The sequence below is a fragment of the Cydia strobilella genome, chromosome 15, assembly GCF_947568885.1.
Source record: "Cydia strobilella chromosome 15, ilCydStro3.1, whole genome shotgun sequence".
NCBI classification, from domain to species: Eukaryota; Metazoa; Arthropoda; class Insecta; order Lepidoptera; family Tortricidae; genus Cydia; species Cydia strobilella.
In genome coordinates this window covers 1950917-1975898 of record NC_086055.1, presented here as the reverse complement: position 1 = coordinate 1975898, position 24982 = coordinate 1950917, and the positions used below count along the sequence as shown (strand labels likewise).

Here is a 24982-nt window from a genome sequence, read left to right as displayed (position 1 = left end):
AGATGAGAAGCTCAACCTTTTTATCAGGTAAGGTAAGAATTAGGTAAGAAACAAGTACCTGAAGAAATCGGACAAGTGCGAGTTGGACTCGCCCAACCAGGGCTCCGAACTTTTTAGTAATTGTTGTTATAGCGGCAACAGAAATACATCATCTGTGAAAATTTCAACTGTCTAGCTATCCCGGTTCATGAGAGACAGCCTGGTGACAGACAGATAGACGGACAGACGGACAGACGAAAAGCGGATTCTTAGTAATAGGGTCCCGTTTTTACCATTTGGGCACGGAACCCTAAAAAAGGTACCGCGTTACTTACTTACTTAAAAGTACGGAACCCTCGGTGGGCGAGTCCGACTCGCACTTGGCCGGTTTTTTTTTTCATGTGATAGTCAGCAAACGAGCAGACGAGCCGCCTGATGGCTTGAAAACGGCAAATTGTTTAACTAGTACCTATCGTCCTCAAAGTCACGTTACCTCGGCCATGTCAAAATGAAATCAATTTGTAAAGCCTGTATGCCCCAGCTTACTCAGCTCAGGTACAAAATTCCTATAAAACGATCGCAATTACGTGGGCAGCAGAGATCGGCCTTGCACGCGAACCTTTAAGTATGTTTTATGACCACTTAATAACATGCAAGCTAATTAATGTTAGGCTATTAAAGTTTTGTTTTGAATTAGTCACGCTTTATACAGATATTACTCTTGTAAGATTATTTAATTTTTTTTTATACCACGACGGTGGCAAACAAGCATACGGCCCGCCTGATGGTAAGCAGTCACCGTAGCCTATGGACGCCTGCAACACCAGAGATATTACATTATTACATTATGTTCAGCGTTGGAGGTAATGGCGACCAAATGAAAGCAGAGAATCTGATATCTTAATTTAATGTTTTACAGAAGGCTGGTTAGAAAAAGTGGTCTTATCTACATACATGTAGAAGCTTATATAGTAAAGTACAGCGCCACACTATGACACTACGGATGGGTTAGGAACTATTACATACATTGACATAGCTAACAGCTTATTGAGCACTTAAACTAGTACACAATAGTTTCGGTAGATGTCACCTTTACATATCATAGGACGATTGAGAGACTTAATCTGTCTAGATTAGGTAAGTAGGTACTTAGGTATGCTAATACCTACTTATCTGCTACTTGTTAAGATAGGTCTTAACATTTTGCCACCCCTTGAAATAGTTAATGTTTTATGAGTAACATTAGGTATTTCAAAGAATAGGCTTTATACATTTTACCTATCAGTAAGGATGGGCAGAGTTCTTTGTTACGAGTTATAGTTAGGTAATTACTTAAATTTTAATTAGATCTGTGCCCATTCTTATAAATGAAACAACAATAGGAAATGATTTTTATTTTAAATAGGGAGTAGGTATTCTAATTATGTACATAGGTACTAGGTAAGTAAGGTAATTTAGGTACTTAATTATACTTATTAGACACTTAGTTATAATTATTTGAACTTTACATTAGGTTGGTACTGTTGGTAGGTATTTACTACTTATATGACTTCACCCGAAGTAGGTAATGGACAAATGTTATTGAACGCGCGTTGGATGTCCCCTCTGGCGGTTCGGATGACGGCCACCCTGGTGACGCCATCCCGGCCCGGCTGCGTCGCGACGATCTTGCCCAGCCTCCACCGGCAGGGCGGCAGACGCTCGTCTCGTACCAGGACGACGGTGTCGACTGCGAGGCTTGGGCCGCGCGCGCTCCTCCACTTCGTGCGTTCCTGCAGCGTTCCGATGTAGTCACGTGACCAGCGCCGCCAGAAGTCCTGCGTGATTTGTTGCAAAAGTTGATAGTGAGTTAATCGGTTCTTTGGTACATGGTTATAATCTTCGTCCGGAAGTGAATTTGGTGCTTTTCCAATTAAAAAGTGAGCTGGCGTAAGGACAGGATAGTCAGGATTTGAACTAGGTAAGGGACATAGTGGCCTAGAATTTACCATAGATTCTACCTGATATAGGATTGATACAAATTGTTCGTAAGTTAACAAAGATAACCCTAACACTCTTTTTAAATGATATTTGGTAAGTTTTATACTAGATTCCCATAGGGACCCCATATGAGGTGTATAGACAGGAATAAAACTCCATTTTATGCCCTCGTCTGCGCAATGAGATACTAGCTCGCTCGAGCTGTCCTGTAGGTATTTTTGTAAATCTTTTAGCTCGTTACTAGCCCCATGAAAGGTTGTTGAATTGTCACTCACCAACTCCTTCGGTTTACCTCTCCTGGCGATGAATCGTCGCAGCGCCGCCAGGAAATTGGCTGACTCGAGCCCTGTAATTAATTCGAGATGAATTGCCTTTGTTGCAAAACAAATAAACACTGCTATATAGCACTTAGAGACCTTGTAACCACGCCCTGTCCTATCTCTAATGTTATAAGGTCCTCCATAATCGATACCCGTGATAGCAAAGGGGGGGGAAGGATTTACCCTTGAGGGGGGTAAGTTTCCCATTATAGGGTTAGTAGTCTTTGGATTTGCTCTAAAACACGGAACGCATTTATTTACAATTTTCGAGGCTAACATCCTACCTTTTGTTGGCCAGATGCGCTCGCGAATAGTTGAAAGTAATAACTGAGGGCCAGCGTGCAGAGTACGTATATGTGCGTTTGCCATCAGTAGTTTGGTAAGCGCGTGCTCGTGACTTAATATTAAAGGATGTTTTTTTTCATATGCATAATGCGAAAGACCGATTCGTCCGCCTACGCGAACGAGTCCGTCCTTCATGAATGGGTGTAAAGATAATATTTTTGATTTGTTAAGAACCGGTTTATTGTTTTGCAATAATTTATATTCGTGTGGGAATGATTCCATTTGTGCATGTCTAATTAATGCGTGATCCGATTTTTTTAATTCTTCTACGGACAATGGTCCTGATAATTTATTATTTGGATTAATTGTTCGAGTTTTATTTTTTGTATTATATATAAATCGAAGTATGTATGCTAATACATGAATAAGTGTTTTATCGCTTGACCACCTGTGGAAAAGATATTGTATCGTGTCGTTAGATTCTGTGCTAATAGCCAAGGTGAGAGTTATGTTTACGTCGCTCTCGGCCTCGGGTGCATGATTTAGTGACTCAGAATCGTGGGTCGGCCATGTGTCCGGACTTTGGGTCAACCACGCCGGCCCAGACCACCATAACTGGTTGGTTTCCAGCTTGCCTGGTGCTACCCCTCGGGACAAAAGGTCGGCGGGGTTATCCTCCGAGCGGACCCATGACCACTCGTGCTTGTTTGTAAGTGATAATACTTTTGTGACTCTGTTACTAACAAAACAAGTTAATTTAGGGTTACTATTTTTTATCCAACATAATGTTATTTTTGAATCTGACCACAGGTTGATTCCGGAAACGTCACATTTTAATGCTCGTTTTATTTTGTCGACATGTGTCGCGAGCAGTAAACTGGAACAAAGTTCCAAATTTGGAATAGTTTGGGGTTGTATTGGACTTATTTTTGATTTTGAGTAAAGTAGGTGAACTTGTACGTTTCCTACTCTATCGCTTGATCGTATATAGATGGCAGCGCCATAGGCTTTAATACTACTGTCACAGAACCCATGAATTTGTATCGTTACATAATTGGGTATGACTGTACATCTCGAAATTTTCAATTGGTTTAATAAAAACAAGTCTCGATAGAATGTGTTCCATTCTTGGATCAAGTCTTGTGTTAATTCGGTATCCCAATCTAATTGAGCCTTAAATAATTTTTGAATAAATATTTTGGCTACTACAATTACTGGTCCCGTCAAGCCTAGGGGGTCGAAAATGGACGAAATTACCCCTAGTACCTTTCTTTTGGTGATTGGGTGTGAAATTTGGTTTTCTTTAATGGTATACATAAGCTCATCTGAGTCACTAGACCACGCTAAACCCAGGACCTTATGTGTTTTATCTCCAAATTCGGTTGTGTGTGTGTTTTGGTGTGTGTGTGTTTCGCTCACCCGTTTTATGATGACTTCGGAATTGGACTTCCATTTCCGCAGCGTGAAGTTGGCTCCCCGCAGGATCTCGTTCACCTGTGATGCTGTTTCAGCTACCTGATTCTCGTCGTCGCCGCCGGCGATAAAATCGTCCATGTAGAACTGGTTCGCTATGGCCTCTGCAGCTGCTGGAAATGTGTGTTGGTTTTCGTTTGACAATTGTAACAAACATCTGGTTGCAATATGTGGTGCTGACTTTAAGCCGAAACTTAATGTGGTCAGCATATAAATTTGGAGTCGTTGGTGAGTATTTTCCCGCCAAAATATGCATTGTAGGTATTGTTGATTTGGTTTAACATAAATACATCTGTACATTTTTTGTATGTCAGCGTTAATAACATATTGGTATTTTCGGAATCGTAGAAGTATATTTATGAGTTCGTCCTGTATTATTGAGCCTTTGTATTGGATATCATTCAAAGAAATGCCGTTATCAGTTCTGCATGAGCAGTCGAAAACAATTCGAATAGGGGTTGAGGGGGAGTCGCGAAAAACAGCTTGGTGGGGTAGAAAATTACATGGGCCATCATAATTATCTTGTAATTGAATCATATGGCCAGCTTGTTCGAACTCGCGCATGAAATTCACATATTTATCTTTAAATTCGGGGTTCCGCTCGAACTTGGATTCTAATGTTTTGAACCTCCGATATGCTATGTGCCTAGATTGACCTAACTTGGTAGGTGGCTGCTTTAATGGAAGTTCTATTTCGAAATTACCCTCAGAGTTGTGAGTGTGAGTTTTCAGAAATATATCCTCACATTGTTTTTCATCATAGGGTAAATTTGGTGCGGAACCCTCCTCTATTTCCCAAAACTTTTTTAATTGAGTTTCTACTGTAACTTTACATTGAATGGCAGACTCGGTTTTTTTTTGTACGGAACCCGTGACTATCCATCCTAATCGCGAGCGTCTCAGAACCGGTAATCCGGGCCCGAGCTTGTATTTACCGGTAAGAAGTAAATCAAAGAATATCTCCCCACCGATAAGCAAATCTACATCTTGAGCTAAGTTAAACTCGTCATCAGCTAATTTATAACGCGACGGAATGTGCCAACGTTGCACGTTTGGTATTAAAATGTTGGTAGTACAAATTATAGGCGTAATAAAACAGGACAAATTCGTTGTAAAGGTTCCGTCTAAGGAATGCAATGTTACGTCACACGATTCTAAAAGGCTAGACACTTTTTCATTGAAACCTATGACATTTAAGGCAAGTTGTTCCTTGTTTAATTGTAACTTTTTGGCCGCGTTTTCGGTAATGAAATTTTCTTGCGAGCCATTGTCTAAAAATGCCTTCATTTTATGCACATTGTTATGCTTATCCCTAACGAGCACTTGGGCTGTTGTAAGGAAAACTGACCTATTTCGCGCATTGTTTATTTGTTTTTCGATTAAAGTGTTATTCGACAAGGTAGTCTCGATTTGACTAGAACTCGGTTGTTCGTCGATTAACGTTGATATTGGTAATCGCGTTGGTACGGGGTTACTACCTACATGAGTGTTGGTATTTGGTTTGTGTAGTAACGTATGATGCTTGCCCTTACATACTCGACATGTACTGGCCCTGCAGTTTGTTAAGACATGCGTTCCGGACAAACAATTAAAGCATAATCGTAATTTATTCACGGCTCGGATGCGCGCGATAACGTTTAATGCACTAAACTTTGGACACTGATTAATATAATGCGTACTCGAACAATACGGACACTGGTTACATTTAAACTGTTTGGAGGTTACCTTGATAGGTTCGGACGTGGTTACCATGGCCTTCTTGGAAGTGCTGGGTGCGTCCGATGGTACTGCTGGGCTGGTCGCTTCCAGCCGGTCAGCTCGGTTCTTTAGGAAGGTTTTGAAATCCTGCAACGAAGGCAATTTTCTCAAATCAACACTGTTTTCCCACTTTGATTGCAATCGACTGTCTAACTTTTTAACTAACATGTGAATAATTGCGAGATCCCAATTTTCGGTAGGTACATTTAATGAGCGCAAAGATCTCAAATGTTTGGAAATATTATCGCACAGACCTCTTAGACCCGAAGGAGTTGACGGTACCGGTTCCACGTCGAACAAGGCTCGCATGTGGTTGGTGACTAAACGTTTAGGATTATTATAACGTTCACAAAGCATCTGCCACGCGAGCATGTACGCGTCCTCGGAGAAATCGAGCGAACTAATTACCTCAAGTGCGCCGTCTTGTAAACAACTGCGTAGGTACTTATATTTTACGATCGGTGCTAAGCTAGCTTGGTTGACTAGGGCATCAAATGTGTCTCGAAATTGCAGCCACTGTGTTAGGTCTCCGTCGAAGCTAGGGAGGCTAATTTCGGGATATTTTATCGACTCACCGAGGGGTTGCTGCGGCGGGGCTTGCGGACTATGGTCATTTGGTGTTGAATCGGTATCTACCTTCGCCAGCAGCTTGCCCTTAGCGCTAAGTCGGTAAAATGTGTCCTCAAATGACATACGCTCGGCCTCGTGGGCTTCGATGTCCCCTTCGTCGCTGCACAGTGTCTCGATCCGGTCCTGTATCTCAGAGAAATCATTGTATAACTTTGGTAATTGTTCTAGTCTTAAGCTTATGTCTACAATTATTTCGGCCGTCAATGCACTTGAGTCGATTCTTTCTATAAATTTATTAAATACAGTTAATTTTCGCTTACAGACACCTCGTCTATTTTTTAACTGCCTAATTTCTAACTCTTCTAGAGTGTTTTTGGAAGTTTCTAACATGATTAAGAACGATTACAATTTACAATTTGTAGGAAATAAATCGATTACAATTAAATTTGGTAGGGAGATTTGGTAGATAGGTTAGGGAATGCCAGCTCACTTGCCTTCTCGATTGATGCTCGTGCGCGTGGCGTAGCTTGGTGATTGCCCTCGCTTGGGCGCTCCTTCTGCCTCTGGTGTGGTACCACCCACGTGGTCCCTTTGGTACTTGCGGTAGCCGTTCCCTGCTGCGGCTGCGGTGCCACGCACGTGGTCCCGCTTTGGTGGCTCGGTCGGCGCCTGTCGCGTTGGCTCAGGCCGCTCGATCGAGTGGTGTGGTCGCCTCCTAGTCACCTCTTCAGCTTCTTCAGGTCGGCGGAGCCCCACGCGGTTGCTGCCTACGTGGTAACGTTGCTCTCCCGGCCTAAATCAGGATACGCGGCGATTCCTCGACGTACCGGCTCGCAAATTTTACTAAATTTACTAGCGATTCGCTTTAAAGTACTGAGATTAACCGCGATTTAAACTAGGGGTCACCATTATGTTCAGCGTTGGAGGTAATGGCGACCAAATGAAAGCAGAGAATCTGATATCTTAATTTAATGTTTTACAGAAGGCTGGTTAGAAAAAGTGGTCTTATCTACATACATGTAGAAGCTTATATAGTAAAGTACAGCGCCACACTATGACACTACGGATGGGTTAGGAACTATTACATACATTGACATAGCTAACAGCTTATTGAGCACTTAAACTAGTACACAATAGTTTCGGTAGATGTCACCTTTACATATCATAGGACGATTGAGAGACTTAATCTGTCTAGATTAGGTAAGTAGGTACTTAGGTATGCTAATACCTACTTATCTGCTACTTGTTAAGATAGGTCTTAACAATGCGCGTTGCCGACCCTTTAAAAACCTGTACACTCCTTTTTTGAAAACCTCGGCAAGGATCTCATTCCCCACCCGAAGCGTAACTAACAAACAACACAACAACGTCATAACATTTATACAGATATTTAAATGGGCCATTTTCAACCAAAAGGTTACTTATTGTCGCTTGTCAGTAAGTTGCTATTTCCTTCATTCAATTTGAAATCAACCTTATCGACAACCGACAATGTGGTACCTTTTGGTTGAAAGCGTCACAAAGAAAACTGTCATAAGTGTGGCTACCGCCAGTTTGGTACTGGCATAAACTCTGTCGAGAACGTAAGTTACTTTCTATGCATTTCGTACTCGCATAAGGAGCCCACTGACTATCAGTCCGCCGGACGATATCGGCCTGTCAGTTGTTCGGAACTGTTAAATTTTTGTTCTAAGTGACAGGCCCCTTTAGCGTATATGTCAGTTTTGACACTGTCAGTGACTCATTCATGAGTGATGAGGGTGAGTAATGAGAATGAGTGTAATGACTCTAATGAGTGTTTTTAAAACAAACAGATGTCGGCATCCCAAACATCAATTATTCAGAACAATAAAACGAAATGCATTATTACGTTTAAATCGGTCATTAAACGAAAGTTGTGCAAAAATGGATATTATAAATTATCAGACTATTTAGAAGACGTTAACCCTTGGAGTTAATAAGTATGTGCATAGTGTAACATAGATAATGTTATTTAATTTTTAAGTAAATACAATTGTTTGACGTCATAAAGAGATTGTAAAATCCTATTATGAATTAAAAAAAAAAAAAAAAGAAAAAAAAAAAAAAAAACCCAAATACTTGACTAAGGTTCGTATTCGTAGGCGTTAATGCAATTGTTGCCATCTAAGGGCGGGCCGTTGACCAATGCCGATATGGTATAATCGTTTTATTGAGACGTTTGTTTCGGGTGTTTAGTGCTTTGACTTTGCAATAGAGAGCTTATTTTTCTTTTTTTATATACTACGTCGGTGGCAAACAAGCATACGGCCCGCCTGATGTTAAGCAGTCTCCGTAGCCAGAGGAGTTACATGCGCGTTGCCGACCCTAACACTCCTCTCCCTCGAGCTCTGGCAACCTTACTCACCGGCAGGAACACAACACTATTAGTAGGGTCTAGTGTTATTTGGCTGCGGTTTTCTGTAAGGTGGAGGTACCTCCCAATTGGGCTCTGCTCTAGATCTGGAATGACATCCGCTGTCCTGTGCCCTACCACACAAAGCGAGATGACATTCACAGTGCCCATACCTCTCTTTTGGACGTAGTTTAAGGACATACCCGGGTCCAATTATTACTGCGAAGTTTTCAACAACGAACCTAACATAATTACCTATATGTACCTAAATATCTTGGGGAAAAACTTACTTACTGCTGTGACGCGACGACCCGAAGTGGATCTTGGTCATCGTGCCCTCCAACACCAAACCGTCATGCTTCTCTGTCCAAAGCCAAATTCAACATGTCTCAACAACACTATTGTCATTGCAAATGACATGCAGAGCTGGTCCAACTCTAGGTAGTTGTGATACAGATCTTGAGTTCACGTAATTGCGGTTACACCAAAAACGACTATAAAGCATTAAATTATACAATTGCGAGTGACTTCCTTATGTATGAAACGGTCAATTTAGCATCATGATAACATAAACAAATAGCATTACTTAACGCGTTAACCTAACTTTCGCACACTCGTATCATACATTGACTATCATTGGAAATTGAGACTTAATTGCAATGCAATTTGGTTGTTTTTGCAACGATGGGTATATAGGAGTTATTCAAACATGTTAATAAGTATGTTAGTTGGTAGTACCTCTAATCCATGCGTGGGTGGACACTTGGACAGTATGTTTCTTAATCGATTAGTTATAAAAAAATCCTGTACCTGTTAATCGTGGTTCGATGCCTGTTTAAGGCATCCGCTGTTTAATTAAGTTACTTTTTTTCATTTACTTTTACTGCCATCTTTCGAGACAGGATTACAACTTTCAGAATACCCTAATGGGACAAAACAACTGTCAGGTCTAACTAACATAACAACAATTTCCTGGGTTAGCTTTTATTCAGCTATTTTTTTTTTAAACCATGTCGGTGGCAAATAAGCACACGGCCCGCTTGATGGTAAGCAATCAGCATAGCCAATGGACGTCTGCAACTCCTGGGGTGCTACATGCGCGTTGCCAAACTTCTTCTTCCTCGATTCCTCATGACTGAGAGTCGCGAAGGTCGCGACCACATTGAGGTCGTTATTTTCTGCACCAACACCAACACCACATCTCAAATGCGTCAAATCTACTCCGAGTTTGCAGCCTGTACCTATACACCTTTTTGAAGAACTCGATACTGAAGTCCCTCGAGAAAACCTCAACAGGGAGTTAATTTCACATCCGGAGCCTCCGCGGACCGAAATTCCTCTTATGCAGCCTACGTAGGCGAACAACATGCCAACGCGAAGCGAAGCGATAAGCGCGGGGTGAATCAATCCTTTGATACCTATAGAAGTGTCCTACGTGGGCGATCTTGTTGCGAACGCGAATGCCGTGGGCCCGCCGCGCCACGCCGCTTCGCGTTTGCGAGTTGTTCCTTTTGGGTAGCGGAAATTAATAAATTAACATAATAATATGTCAGTATATGGTACTTAAAACAAAAATCTAATTTTGGGTAAGTGCGTACTTAAATTGCTTCAAGGAAATTAATTTACCACGTGCGCTAATCTGCTTATTATAACTATTATAAGCCTGCCTACGAAGTTAGTTTTTATTATGGGTAGGTACAGTCATAGACACAAGTTCATGAAATTAATTTATTAGTTCAATCAATCAATCAATCTTTAAGTAGTATGGCTCCATCGATACTGTCGATGATTTCGCCAACGTCAAAGTGGGATCCACGTGGGATCGAATTAATATTTCTTGATTTTCTTCAGCCAGTGTACGGTAAATAAAATTATGGGCCTCTAGGGCTCTAGCCAGACACGGTTAGAGGTAGAAATACCAAATGCTCTTAGAGCACGACGTTGTTCGGTAGTTATTTTCTCGTAAAACCGATAGCTGGATTTTACGAGAAGCACGTGGACTACCGGCCGTTGACTCCAAAATGGTGGTTAAACACGCTTTGAGATTAATTCTCCATTCACTGCACACTACCAAATTATATTACTGTATAATAAAGCTATCGATATTACACTTTAAACACTTTTAATGAGCAACAAACAAAGGAATTAATCACGACTCACGAGGCTACTATCAAGATGGCGTTCGAACCGGAAGTCAATTTATTAGTTAGACCTTAGCTTAAGTTGGCAGCAATTTTGATAGCTTAGACCGTGCAAGTGTTATTTTAAACGTCAAACTTCTATGCAATTATGACGTTTTAATAACACTATCACTGGCTGGGCTATCAAAACCGCTGCCAACTTAGCTTGGTTTGACTCTAAATTACTGTCAATTTATTACTGTCAATTTATTGTGTGTACGATTAAGCGCCACATGCACCATCCCACTAACCCGGGGTTAACCGGTTAAACCTGAAGTTACCATAGTTACCAGTACAACTTGACACTGGGTTACCGGTTTAACTGGTTAAATGGTTAAATACATTGTTTGTTTTAGATTTAATGTACAGTCAAGTGTAAAAATATGGGTACACAAATCATACTCAAATTTATGTCCCACCATAGCTCTTAAGTCAGCGAATTACGTCAAAAAGGATATAATAGGATATAGCGGTACTGTCATAGTAAATTTTGTAACCACAGTAATATCACTGCCATCTATCGACACACTTTAAAACTAAAAGTGAAGATTTATAAAATACGATAAAATGTATTTAAATATAGATATATGATTTTTTTTATTTACATTAATTAATTTTATAAGATTTTGACCCATGTTCTTTCACTGATATGCGTTAAAATTGTTAAACAGCAAACGAAACCGTCAACGCCCTCTTCACGAGAGTGGCGCCATCTGATCGAGAATCAAATTTTCGTGATTTTCGAGGCACGTTTTTTCCTTAGACTGTATCATCTATTACGGAGTTATATCTATCTTTGGTTAAGTACTTCGACTGTACCGTTCGGATTCATATTCATTAATACTACACCAGCATTCAGTAATGCCGCAAACGATATCGATGTTTGCTGCATGGATTTTTGACATTTGTGGCAGTAATGCAGTCGGCAGTAATGTCGCACTGCAATACTATCTGTAGTAGTACGTTTGGAGTTTAAAAATAACAAATATTTCAGTTAAGTTTTTATTAGAAATTGTTGAAGGGTCGTTTTGTAGCAAATGATCACAATATTATGTATGTAGGTATAGTATCTATTATAAGGGCTATGTATACACTTGTGCAATTCACTGTAGTTCAAGTACAATCATACGAATTAACTATACATACATAAGAATACTATACGTACATAAGAAAACATAGTTAACGATTAAGTCCCACTAATCCCAACCGTGGGCGGACGGACAGATTATAGTTTCTATCAACAACGAAATTAATAGATCCGATTCACTTCCCTATTACGAGGAAATATAAAAATGTCAGTAGATCTATATTCAAGTTGCCATTGAGAATAAAGTTAGTAAGGCACAGACTACACAGATACCACATTAAAACGTGTCAAAATTAAACACTGATTTAATATATACGCTAGATGACTTTGCGTCATCACGATTTGTATTGAAACCAAGCGTGCCGACTTTTTCATACAAAATTTACCCATAATATAATTTAAAAATTACTTACCTGTGATAGGAAATATGTTTTTGCCTTTAGGTGCTGGCAATTTTTAGGCTGTTGCAGTTAATTATCACGCAACGAGGCATTTTTTAAGTATTCACGAACGTTCGGCTGCAACAACTCACGCGCGTGGTTTGTCAAGAGCGACAGTCAACCCCGAGGATTTCTCGGGGTTCGGACACGCGAAGTAGATGCGTCATCTATGTATATTTATATCATCTATGATATATGTAGCCGCCGTGCAGGTCTCGACGACAAATGAAAAAACCTTCGATTTGAAGTAAACTTATAATCAATAGGTGCTGGTTACTTTACAAGGTACAGTTGACGTAAACGGTTAAAAGTGTAGAAGTGGTGGTAATAGTATGGAGGCTGATGAGAAAGTGATTTAGCTAATTTTGAATGGTAAAAAGGTAGTCTTTTAGGTGCCTCTAATTGGCCGCGATACAGGTTATGTGGAGCGCTCCTATTGGTGCATTTAAATAAGCCTCCGCATAGTAAGCGAGCGTTTTGCTACTGCATTATACACATAAAAGGTTGCGTTCGCAACAATATATTTATATCTGTGAAATTAAATATAAAGACTAAAATTGTGTGTTAGCCCCCTCTTATCGGTTAAGTAATTGTCATAGGTGACAATGTGGCCCAGCATAGTCATCTATTAGCCATTAGCATGCTGCATGCATGCAAGCACTAGAACATTTATTAGCTTAGTGATGATATTCTAGTTTTCAACTTTTTATAGACTGTAGGTTGTCCATCGCGGTTTAACGCTGAAACGAAGCTAGCGTGATGGGCACCTTTGCATCGAGAACGATGCGGGGTGGGTTGTTCGAATAGTTTTAGTAGGGTTTTTGTAGGCTAGTTTAGGTCCGGCAGACCTCGTCGGCGATGGCGGGATAACTTGGACTCCTTCTTGACAGGCTCTCCGGATATAGCATTAAACAGAGACGAGTGGAAAAAGAGGGGGGAGGCCTTTGCCCAGCAGTGGGACACAGTGGGCTCTGAATAATAATAAAAAAAAAAAGTTTAGGTTTAGTTTTATTTATAGTTAAGTTTATTGTTAAATTATTTCTTAATTCTTAGGTATTTATTAAGCGTAACTTGCACTATTCCACTAACCCGGGGTTAACCGGTGAAACCTGGAGTTACCATGGTTACCAGTACAATTTGACACTAGGTTAACCCTTAGAAGAATCTATTGCTGCATTGTCTTTGCCGTGAGAATGCATAGCATTGTGGCATCCCTATGCCTGGAGGCACAATTTCATGGTACCAGTTATCGGTAATGTCAGGCACGGCACGCAACTAACAACTATCCATCATAAAAGTATCACTAATTACTATGCGTCTCGTATTGGAGCTGATAGGGCTGGCATATAGATAATAATAGGTATAATTAATTTAGATATGGATCTAGTTTTGAAGTAGGTTATGAGTGAATTCAAATTGATCCTTTTTGTTGTTTTATATGTACTAAATTGTGCAAATATATATTTATTTAATTTGCACACTACATTAAAAATAAAATACAGAATTTGTAAAAAAAACCGCAACGCAGGCTTCGTCAGTTGGCTACAAATGCAAATCAGCAACATGCTTCGTCCCAAAAATACCAATGATGATATCAGCACAAAAAATAAATTGTGTAGTTGTACTTCTAGTTCTAGTAGTAATTATTAACATTCACTGTTAAACATTACATTTATTACAATATGTTGAATTATTTCTTTATTAAATTAAATTATTGATAAATGTAATATTGCTTTAGGTATATACGATCGTTTGATTAGAGATTTTCCCTCCACTTCCATTCCACTACTCCACTATAAATGATTTGGAGGCCAATTTAAACTAACATTTGACATCAAAATTATATCTAAATGATGTCAGTTTGTTCTCATTTGCCCATGCGTTATCATTTATACGTTCCAATAGGGTATTTGACTGTATTTAAAATAAATTATTTAACACCATGCATGAAATAAAGCACCAGAAGACTGATGGAGTAACGTAGACAGCAGTTATTTTTACACACAATTTATATTTTAAAACCCGTATAAAACTATAAAGAGTAGGTAATTTGATTGTGACTTGTGACGTCACATGCTAGTGTTTCATATAAATTCCATAGCAGCAAAATCGTTTTGGCAGTTCGAAAAAGAAACTGATTTGACTACTAGTCAAATACCCTATTGGCCTCACATTCGAATAGCGAAGTTTTGAATCTTGTGATTTCTACTTAGGTACAACTTCAATAGGTACCGAATTTGTGGGCGACCCTAGGCATTGAACGAAAGTACGCGAAATAATATCGAACGCGTGATTATCGTAATAGCACCTTGCTAATAACATAATAGACCACCTTGAGATAAGCAGATAGAAAACTGTAGGTAATTGTACAGTAGGCCACTGGGTGTGAGCTACGTGGTCGAATTACATCTTTAGGATGTACAAATTTATATTCAAGTAGGTCAATTATCTGTGCAGCTGACTGTTCCTACGACTAAGTTGTTGTTTTTTGTTTTTTTGATGATTAATAGGCAGGAGTTTGACCACGATCCCACCTGATGGTAAGTGATGATGTGGTCTACGGTGGAGCACGCTTACCTATGAGATACCTATTAACTCTTGCCTTGAAGAGCCCCAAATTGTACTCATGCGGAAACACGGACTTACAGAAATACAACATGTATTCGTATCATTGTTTTCTTATACGAGACTTAACGAGAGTGATACTCATACCTATTCAGAACGAATAGTAAATGTATAGCGTACGTATATTTTTCAGTACCTTGATGGCCGATTCAATATATTTGAATGGTACACGGAAATAACATGTCTAGTCACTTAAGTAACATTTTGAGTAATCGCGGTTTTAAAATTTGGAACCATGTCAAAATTTAATGTATGGTAATTCCGTGACCAGGTCTTTTTTAACTAAAAAAAAGTCGTGTTACATATATTAAATAATCTCCCTCCTCCTCCCGCCTCCCTGATGCGTCGCGTGCGAGACAGTTCCAACAGCCTCGTGCGCCCAGTGTTAGAGGCCCCTGCTTGCACCTTCTGGAAACATTGGGACAATGTACATATGGGATCCAGAGGCTTAGTTTATAAGTTATTATAAGTTAGTACAGTTTTAACTAACATAGGCTTAAGGGAATGTACACTAACACTATGAACATTAGTCTGAAATAAAATATATTGATTGATTGATTGATTGATTGATTGATATATTATACAGTGATAGCAAAAGATATAACTAATAGTTTAATACATTTTGAGATGAAAATCTCATTTTCCAAAAAGGGAATAGACATGTTCTTTCCGTGTACCCTTCATCTGATGGCGACTGTACCAATGGTCATGTTTTTTTAATGATATAGGAGACAAACGAGCAGACGAATCGCCTGATGGTAAGCGATTACCGTCGCCCATGGACACCCGCAACAACAGAGGGGTTGTAAGTGTGTTCCCAGCCTTTAAGGTGGGAGTACGCTCTTTTCTTGAAGGTTTGATGGTCGTATCGGTCCGGAAATACCGCTGGCGACAGTTTATTCCATGTTAGACTGTTGCTGTCGTTATTACGAAAAAAAAAAAACATAAACCGGCCAAGTGCGAGTCGGCCTCGCGCACGAAGGGTTCCGTACCATTACGCAACAAAACGACAAAAAAATCACGCTTGTTGTATGGGAGCCCCACTTAAATATTTATTTTATTCTATTTTTAGTATGTGTTGTTATAGCGGCAACATAATTATACATCATCTGCGAAAATTTCAACTGTCTAGCTATCATGGTTCATGAGATACAGCCTGGTGACAGACGGACAGACATACAGACAGCGGAGTCTTAGTAATAGGGTCCCGTTTTTACCCTTTGGGTACGGAACCCTAAAATGATCGTTTATCATAATATCGCCCTTCATCAAAAGGTGTATCAGAAAAATTAAACAGGCTAGGTAGGTCTCATTATGCTCAGATGAATTAGTCTAAATACCAAACGTAACATGAATGAACTTTGTTAACCTGTAATTTTGCCGTTGTGGCAGGTGCGCGAGCGCATCGAAGGGGGAAATAGGGGTTGCAAATATCAAGGACGAGGATGCACCTGTGGGATGGGGAAAAATGGGGGAGGGGAGTGAAACAGATGGTTTGTAAAAAGGTAGCAATAATTTGAAATCGTCATAATCCATACTAATATTATAAATGCGAAAGTGTGTCTGTCTGTTACCTCTTCACGCTTAAACCGCTGAACCGATTTAGTTGAAATTTGGTATGAATAAAGAAAGGACATAGGGTAGTTTTTATCCCAGAAATCATCCTTTAAGGGGGTGAAAAGGGGGATGGAAGTTTGTATGGAAAATCGATAAAAAGCAGATTGGATAAAAAAATTAGCTACCCAAATTACTAACTACGCAGACGAAGTCGCGGGCAAAAGCTAGTCGTTTCATAAAAATAAAGCAGATACTTGAATAGGTATGAGTGCTTAAACGGTCATAAGATTTTGGGTGTATGTGATTTCTACAAGGAGTTATCAACTTATCACCAACACCATACATAGATTAACACTATAATTTTTTTGAATGAATGTGTATATAGGTATTTGCTATATGTTTATTTATGTTTGTTTTTTTCAAAGTAACAAGAATAAATTAATATTGTTTTAGTTAGCTGCGACCACGACCAGTAAAACCTGTGTCGAAACGTCGGTAAATAAAGGTAACAAAATAAATTAGCGATAGACCCGATTGTAAATGTGATTTAATAAATTAATATTATTTGTTTAAAATTATTTTAATAAATTAAAAACATCAGTCAGTTATCAGTTTTTTTTCTAATATACTTTTACTTTTAAAATTATAAAAATATAACTCAAGTTTATCAAGTTTTACTTCGATACCATGCGTTTTCATAATAAAATAAATTACGGCTTATTTCAAGTTACCATTCCTTTGTTTCAATACATTCGGCTCAACACAAACAACACTATCAACACTATTATGAATTAAATTTTAAATAGCCAACCTGAATCCGCTCTTGACGGACAACGTCACGGTGATCTACTATGAAACTATGGAAGGTAGAGGTAAGGAAATGAATCTTCATGTATCAAAAAGTGACCGTAAAAAACAGTAAATAGGCGGCGCCACCATATACTGAAGTACCTAGACCATACACCTAGTATTTTATATAGATGTGGGCCCGTGCGACCGTGAGGGACAAAACATACGCAATGCGACAAAATTAAAAACACGTTTTAACATTCCTGACAACATACCAGAAACAACCTACGTAATTTGGTCGGGTTATTTGCTGTCCCTCCCCCATTTCATCTCTACATTATTATACCTCTATGGTTCATGTCATATAGTCTCCTATATATTACAATACTCTTTGGTCTCAGGGCCTACCTATTAGCGCCATCGGAGACATTAGGAACTATTATTTAAAGCTGAAAGCGGTCACTTTTGCAACAATTCTGCCACAAGAGATTGGCATCCTTTCTATACCATCCATATATCAAACTTTCCATACAAGAAGCGAAGCGAATGACAAACAGTTTGGTGCAAGTTGCAACCGATCCTAAGTATTAATCACTTACACGATTGGTCAGGTCGACCTTCGCAGACTTCCACACATCTCGTAATACGTATAATTACACGTGTAATAATGGTTTAGGGTCGGGAATCATTAATCTTAGCTGATTAGACAGGTAATAAAACCTTTGTTTGGAAGCGCACGGGTTTTATTTTTGATTGTTTTAGTAATGCACCACTGTGCTGTGTAACCTGTTTTAATTTTCAAGCACACATCATTATTATATATCAGCCTATGGGTGTGTTTTCAATCCTTAAGGGGCCCACTGATTATCAGTCCGCTGGACGATATCAGCCTGTCAGTTAGAACAAACATTTGACCCGAACAACTGACAGGCCGATATGGCTGGCCGTGGTAATCAGTGGACCCCTCTAATAATTTTCTGTTAGGTAGGTGATCGAATGCGTAGGATACACTGAACAATGTAAAGAGCCAACAGAAAAGTTAGTTATTCAAATATTTGACAGTCAATTGTTTTCTATAAACAACCTTTTTAGGGTTCCGTACCCAAAGGGTGAAAACGGGACCCTATTACTGAGACTACACTGTCCGTCTGTTTGTCGCCAGGCTGTATCTCATGAACCGTGATAGCTAGAGAGTTGAAATTTTTTACAGATGTATTTCTGATGCCGCTATAACAACAAATACTAAAAAGCACGAAACCCTCGGTGGGCGAGTCCGACTCGCACTTGTTCGGTTTATTTGTTGTTTTGTAATTTTAACGTCGGAACATTAGTATTGAAAAGCTAGTAACCTCCTTACCTCATAATTTACGGGGCCGTACAAAACTATCAAAATAGGTGACACTCATATTATGGCTACAAATAAGATCGTGTCAGACATTTTTGCGGCTTTCGTTTTGTAACATATTATTGCAGGTGGCTGCACTTTTCGCATTTTAGTATTAAAGTGTTTTGTAAGTAAAAAGCAACTGTTTCTTAATAATTGTTTTGCCTGGTAATTTGTAAAAATTAACAGGTTTATGCAAAGTTCCGTCCTACTTAACTCACATAACTCCCAATTGATTTAACTACAAACTTACAAATACCGCTTAAAAATACTACAAACTAACAATGGAACGAATTTTTGTATTATACAAATCGAGTGCATAATTTGCCGACCAGCAAAGTTAACTTGGTAAACTATAATGATTTAAACGAAGCCATAACGTAATCAAATTATTTGTATGTAACAGTTCACTCGTGAAAAGTGCAATTTGCGATACAAGATTATTACATTGCGTCATATGAGTTATTGATGTAGAGTATTGTAGAGTAACCTGAGTAACAAAGGTCATTTTTATTTAAGTGTTATTTATACACCTACATACCTTATGACATCGAACGGTCAACATAATACTATCGGGCCAATTCGAACAATGATCAACTAGATATCCACTAGATATGAAACAGAAACGATAACGAGATATTTAAGAAAGTCATGACAAATTTGACATTTCCGCGATTCCGAATGTCCTCTTGAACGATCTCCTTAAGATTTGCTTAAGATATTACTTAGACATCCAATGGATATCTAACGGATATCCCAAAACGTCACAATAATTGTAGCTTGAAATGACAATTGGTTTCTCGAATCGAGCTGCAAAAGATAACTAGTTGAGAACTAAACTTTAACGTATCTATTAGATCTCGTATTGTTCTCGTATCTAGTAATTATCACGTTGTTCGAATTGACCGGTATGTCTCTTGACTGTTACTTCAAATGCCAGAGTTTTTACACACTTTTATTTAGCGTCACCGTACATTTGTACCTATATTTATATAATGTGTGCTTCAAATCTTGTTACAAAAATTTTAAACACGTCTCGGTATCGGTATCTGATTAACTTGAAATTTGGAGTTCTATTTTCCGTGATTCCCATAACAATGCAATCTTATTTAAACCTTCACGTTTTTTACACATTAATAAGAATTGATATGCCAACTTGGAGCTAATTTGATGATGCAGTCTGAAGGTAACAGCGCACATACACGCGTGCACATATATGCGCGTTTTCTGAGCGTTGAATTAGCCGGCGCTCAGGTGCCAGTTAGAATTACACGAGTACACGACCCTTTTTTTGCAAGTAGTGGCACGTGCGGTTTCACTAGACAAAGGAGTAGCCGTTCGGGGCCAGCTACAAATCGAACGACTATACTACGTATAGTCTGCATCTTCTCAAATGACTTTTAGGCCTAAAACGGTAATCTGTTAAACAAAATCCATTGTTCCTTTTTAGAATATAATAGAATAGAATATCATTTATTTCAGTATAAGTACACAGCTATAAAATACATACAGAAGAAAAACAGAAGTAGTACGCTGACGCTGGTCTTCCGTGGACACCTGTTATGCGGTCGTCCATTGTGTGCCATTGAGTCTGAGCGCAGAGGCAGCGGAAAACCACGAGCAAGCTACACACAACAACTGAAAGCGAAAGCAAATATCGTGTCTTACAGGGACCTAAAGAACCTAGCCGAGGACTGAGAAAACTGGCGCATACTCCACCGACAAGAGCCATGCTCTTAAATTATGATGATGATGAGTCTGAGCGCATGCTACGGCGCGTGCCATTGTCAGACATTGTCCGAGAATGCGTTGTCTGAGAAGATGCAGAATATACACACACTCGTACTCGGTCTGTCTCGGGGTCTCTCGACGAGGTGTGTGCCTATAGCCGGCATAAAAATCACAGTCTTCTTTGTTTAGGTACCGACAGCTGTACACGTGCTTGTCATTGTTTATACACGCTGGCCATAACTGTTTGGTCAAATATTTGCCTAACGGTGGCATGTATGCAGCACAATGTTTAAGTAACTAACTATTGGTACACCTGTAACCTCAGATCATGGTCGCATTTGTTTACGTAACAGTGGTAGAGATTTTTAATCTTTTTTAATCCCGTGGTGTTAAGAGGGATTAAAGCATATTTTGTATACCTAATGCATTTTTACACGTTTCAACTACGGGCAAATGCCATGGGAATTAGACTAGGTATATATTTGCAGACATGGCATTTAAGGGCAGACTAACCGAAACCTTAAAACGTTAAAGTTGGCCCAATGGGGTTGGCCGGTCAAAATATTTAGCAAATGGCGCCAGCATATCTTGCCCTGTCAATCCCTAATAGAATTGTGCTGTCAAATTTTTGTTTTTTAATGCCCAAATCTCATAGAAAAAGGGGCAAGCTATGATGGCGCCATCACTAACCTTTGACAGTTGCCAACCCTATAGGAAAAAAAAAACATGAAACGCCTACTTTTCATTTATTTTCTGTACAGCTACCATCAGTTTGACACTGACATATTCGCTAGCGTGTGCGTAACTTTACTTTCAATGCATCTCGCTCGTACTGGCATATTAGTGCGAGCGAGATGTATAGAAAGTAAGTCGCAGACGTTAGCGAATATTTCAGTATGACACTGCTAAGGCAGTCGTGGAAGGCTACAGTTCTAGATTTTGTATTAACTGTGTCATCCATGGTACTGTGAAATGTTACTTGAAATGTAAGTTTTTGTAAAATGTATATTTCATAACATTTACATAATTCTAATACCAAATCTGACAGGAAACAGTAGTTTATCTTGTCCTATTATTCCGGTTGCAACTTTTTCGCCATCCATTGTATATTATTCAGCTAATAACAGATCGAACAATGTCATTCCGAACACCTTACAAGCACTCATTTACCCACAATTTCGATCGAACTAGAAAGGTAGTAAGTAAATAAAGAGACTAGATATAAAATGTAGTCATAATTTGGCTTTTCTCAGAAACGCGTAACTTTTCAGGATTGCCATAAAACAAACCTAACCTAACCTAACCTATCTATAGGATAACCCAAGGAAAACCCTGAAAAATTTACGGTTTCAGAATTATGACTCATGATAATATGATAATCATTATACATTATGACTTTCAATAATTATGTCAAACAAAGGGACCCCTGTTTACATGCCATAGTAATTCCCAGCGTGTAAAAAATATGACGAAGATCTCAAAAAAATAATGGAAAGCAGTGCACCACAGCATCTTCGTGTGGAAGCAGCCATCGTTTACTTGTATTTGGTATAATCCTTTATTAAACTTACTACGTTTTTGAATTTCGAGTCATCATCTCCCCATAGTTTCCTCAAGTACAAAAGAAGAAAGTATCTATGCAATTCCTAAACATATACAACCTTTTAAAATTAAACGCGAGTATAGAAGATGGCGTTGCAAAAACTCGCACGCTCTAGATTGAGGCTGGATATCTTTTTACAAGTGAGTTCCTATTATTGCGGCCATGAGTTTGGAATTCTACCGGACTGTTGCTTAAAAGGCTAGCTCTAACTGAAGCTATAGACGCAACGCGTGAAGAGAGCGCATTTACATAAAATACATAAGACTTCAATGGGATAGCGACCCAGGTAGCAAAATGACGTCTGCAACGTCATAATGACGTCATTTATACGTCATAATGACGTAACGGACGTCACAATGACGTATAAATGCTACCTGGCGACAAAATTGGTTCGTCCCGTCGAGTTGCCATATTTCGACCTAGCCGGTTAGCATAAGGGTCTCCCCAGATATATCGATGCGTATTCGGCAAAAGCCGATAGGAAAAAGCTTTATGTCCGCGCAATAAGAGCGAAAAAGACGTCGACGCGTCGGCAGGCGCCGGCCGACGCGTGCCGAGCCGAACGACGACTTTTTCGTTCTTATTGCGCAGACAGCTTTTTCCTATCGGATTTTGCCGATTCCGCGTCGATATATGTGGGGGAACCCTTCGCAGCCACGTTTCGGCAAATAGATATTGTATTACCTTCTTTGAAAACTGGCTTTGGGAGTTATCTTTTGAATGGAATACAATCTTACGGCTTGACTGATAAGCCCTTACCATGAATAATTTAATTGAACCCCTCGCTGAACCCTTTGACCGCCAAAAACATCAACCAAATACCAACTTTTGTGCTTTCCGAGAAGGTTCATGATGACGCGCCGTGCACGATATAGGCGTTGCGTTCAAAGGGTTAAAACCCTGCTGATGCCTTAATCCCTCCAACGCCCGTGACAAAATTTGCTACCGAATTAATAACCTTGAAATTGTAAATTAAAGTTCAAATTGTCCGTGACCGTCACAGACAATTTGAACTTTAACTTTAACAGTGTTACGTATACGGGACAACGCATTCGAAGGGTTAAGGCCGTTCCATTGTTTTGCCGCTTTCGCTGTCACATTTCGCAAGAAATAACGGGAAAGACCATGCGCTTCAAGTGTCAATTTTGATTGAATCTTGTCGATTTTTATCTATTTTAAAAACGTTGCCTTGCAATATCAAAATTCGAAAGCTGTCAAAGTACTATTTAAGTTAAGATTGTTTATTATAGTGTCACATAATAAATAACCGAGTAAACTTTAATTAAAAGTCCGAGTTAGAGGTTACTTTGGTAATTATTTGTATCGAGCGAAGTGTCATAACTCGTGTATCGGAAGCTGTTTTATTATCTTTAATAATATATTTAATATAATCAAGAAATACATATATTTTTTCCACGTCTACGAATATCAACGACTCTTAGAAAAATATGATCATATAAGGAGATTTTTCGCCTTCTGGCTCAGGGAACGGCCTTAAAAGCCTGTAGACGCCTTTTTGAAGAGTCCTAGCTATGTTCGTGTCCATTGGTTTTGTCGCTTTAATTGGGACATATCCTGAACCAATATGGCGACGTGTGACCACCCTAACCAGAGCGCCACGCGCTGCCAAGCGCGTCGTGGCGCAACCGTGAAGTAAGAATCATCCATCATGGACCTATAATGTGATGATTAGCTTCGGACATAGGTAACGTCAAAGATAGATATAACTCCGTAATAGATGGATACAGTCTAAGGAAAAAACGTGCCTCGAAAATCAAGAAAATTTGATTCTCGTTCAGAGGGCGCTACTAGTTTTGGCCTACAGTCGTATAGATGGCGTTGACGGTTTCGTTTGTTATTTAACAATTTTAACGCATATCAGTGAAAGAACGTGGGTCAAAATCATAAACATAATTAATGCAAATAAAAAAAATCATTTATCTATATTTAAATACATTCTATCGTATTTTTATAAATCTTCATTTTAAGTTTTAAAGTGTGTCGACAGATGGCAGTGAATTTACTGGGGTTACAAAATTTACTATGACAGTACCGCTCTAGTATAAGTTACTGTATGGTAACGTATTATATAACGTCGTGTCTTTACTCGAAACTCGTCCACTTGGAAGAGACAGGCCAATTCAATGTGAAATCAAAATGATATCTAAACAATGCCATTTGGATATCGTTTTGATGTCGCAATGTAAGTAATAATTGGGCTCTTGGCCTCTTACGTTCTGGCATCAAAATGATATCAAGATTAGTATTTAGTTTATTTCTCTCTCTTCTTCCTCGCGTTGTCTCGGCACTTTGCTACAGCTCTGGAAGCCTGGAGTATGCTTGGCAACTAACCCCAAGAATTGGCGTAGGCACTAGTTTTTTACGAAAGCGACTGCCATCTGACCTTCCAACCCCGAGGGAAGTATTTAGTTTTTTTATTTTATAAAAAATATAGGTACGAACGAAAGTCAAAACAGAATAAAACAATAATTTAAGAGTAAATTATTGTCTTATTGTGTTTTGCATATTTTAGTAAATTTAATAACAAAAACATTCATGAAGTCACGTTTTAGTAATATGCCCAATTGTGGAACTCAAAGAACTGCATCCATAACTATACCATTCCCAGTAATTCCTACATCTTTCTAAAAAGGGCTTATGCGACTCTAACTGACATGTCGCTTACGACCTTCTTCCGATTGAAAACGGCGCAAACGCAGCGGAGCGTGTTAGAATGCGCAGGCTTCCGCCAACTCCCACTTTACCCAACATGCGCGTAAGTGGTTATGTGTTTGTGATTATTTGTACTCGTTTGAGCTTTGGTTATAATTTGTGACACGCCATGGT

At 39.2% G+C, this 24982-nt stretch overlaps 2 protein-coding genes across 13 annotated transcripts in view; one reads left to right on the top strand and one right to left on the bottom strand.

The window, feature by feature from the left end:
- LOC134747762 (uncharacterized) overlaps positions 1-24982 on the top strand; it is a 93117-nt gene that overhangs the window by 5860 nt on the left and 62275 nt on the right. The gene's annotated exons all lie outside the window — the stretch shown is intronic.
- On the bottom strand, positions 1362-7519 carry LOC134747717 (uncharacterized). 12 transcript variants are annotated; one of them, XM_063682339.1, is made up of 4 exons: positions 6371-7519; positions 5763-5882; positions 2235-2305; positions 1362-1796 (listed from the first exon to the last, which is right to left on the bottom strand). In XM_063682339.1, the coding sequence occupies exons 1-4, from the start codon at positions 6407-6409 to the stop codon at positions 1517-1519; spliced, it is 510 nt and encodes a 169-aa protein (XP_063538409.1). In that variant the 5' UTR covers positions 6410-7519; the 3' UTR covers positions 1362-1516. The 12 variants fall into 12 exon arrangements, with proteins under 12 accessions (XP_063538409.1, XP_063538411.1, XP_063538405.1 ...); XM_063682341.1 differs by lacking the exon at positions 6371-7519 and adding an exon at positions 6050-6362 and having other exon boundaries at positions 3984-5882; XM_063682335.1 differs by having other exon boundaries at positions 1362-4150; positions 6371-7358.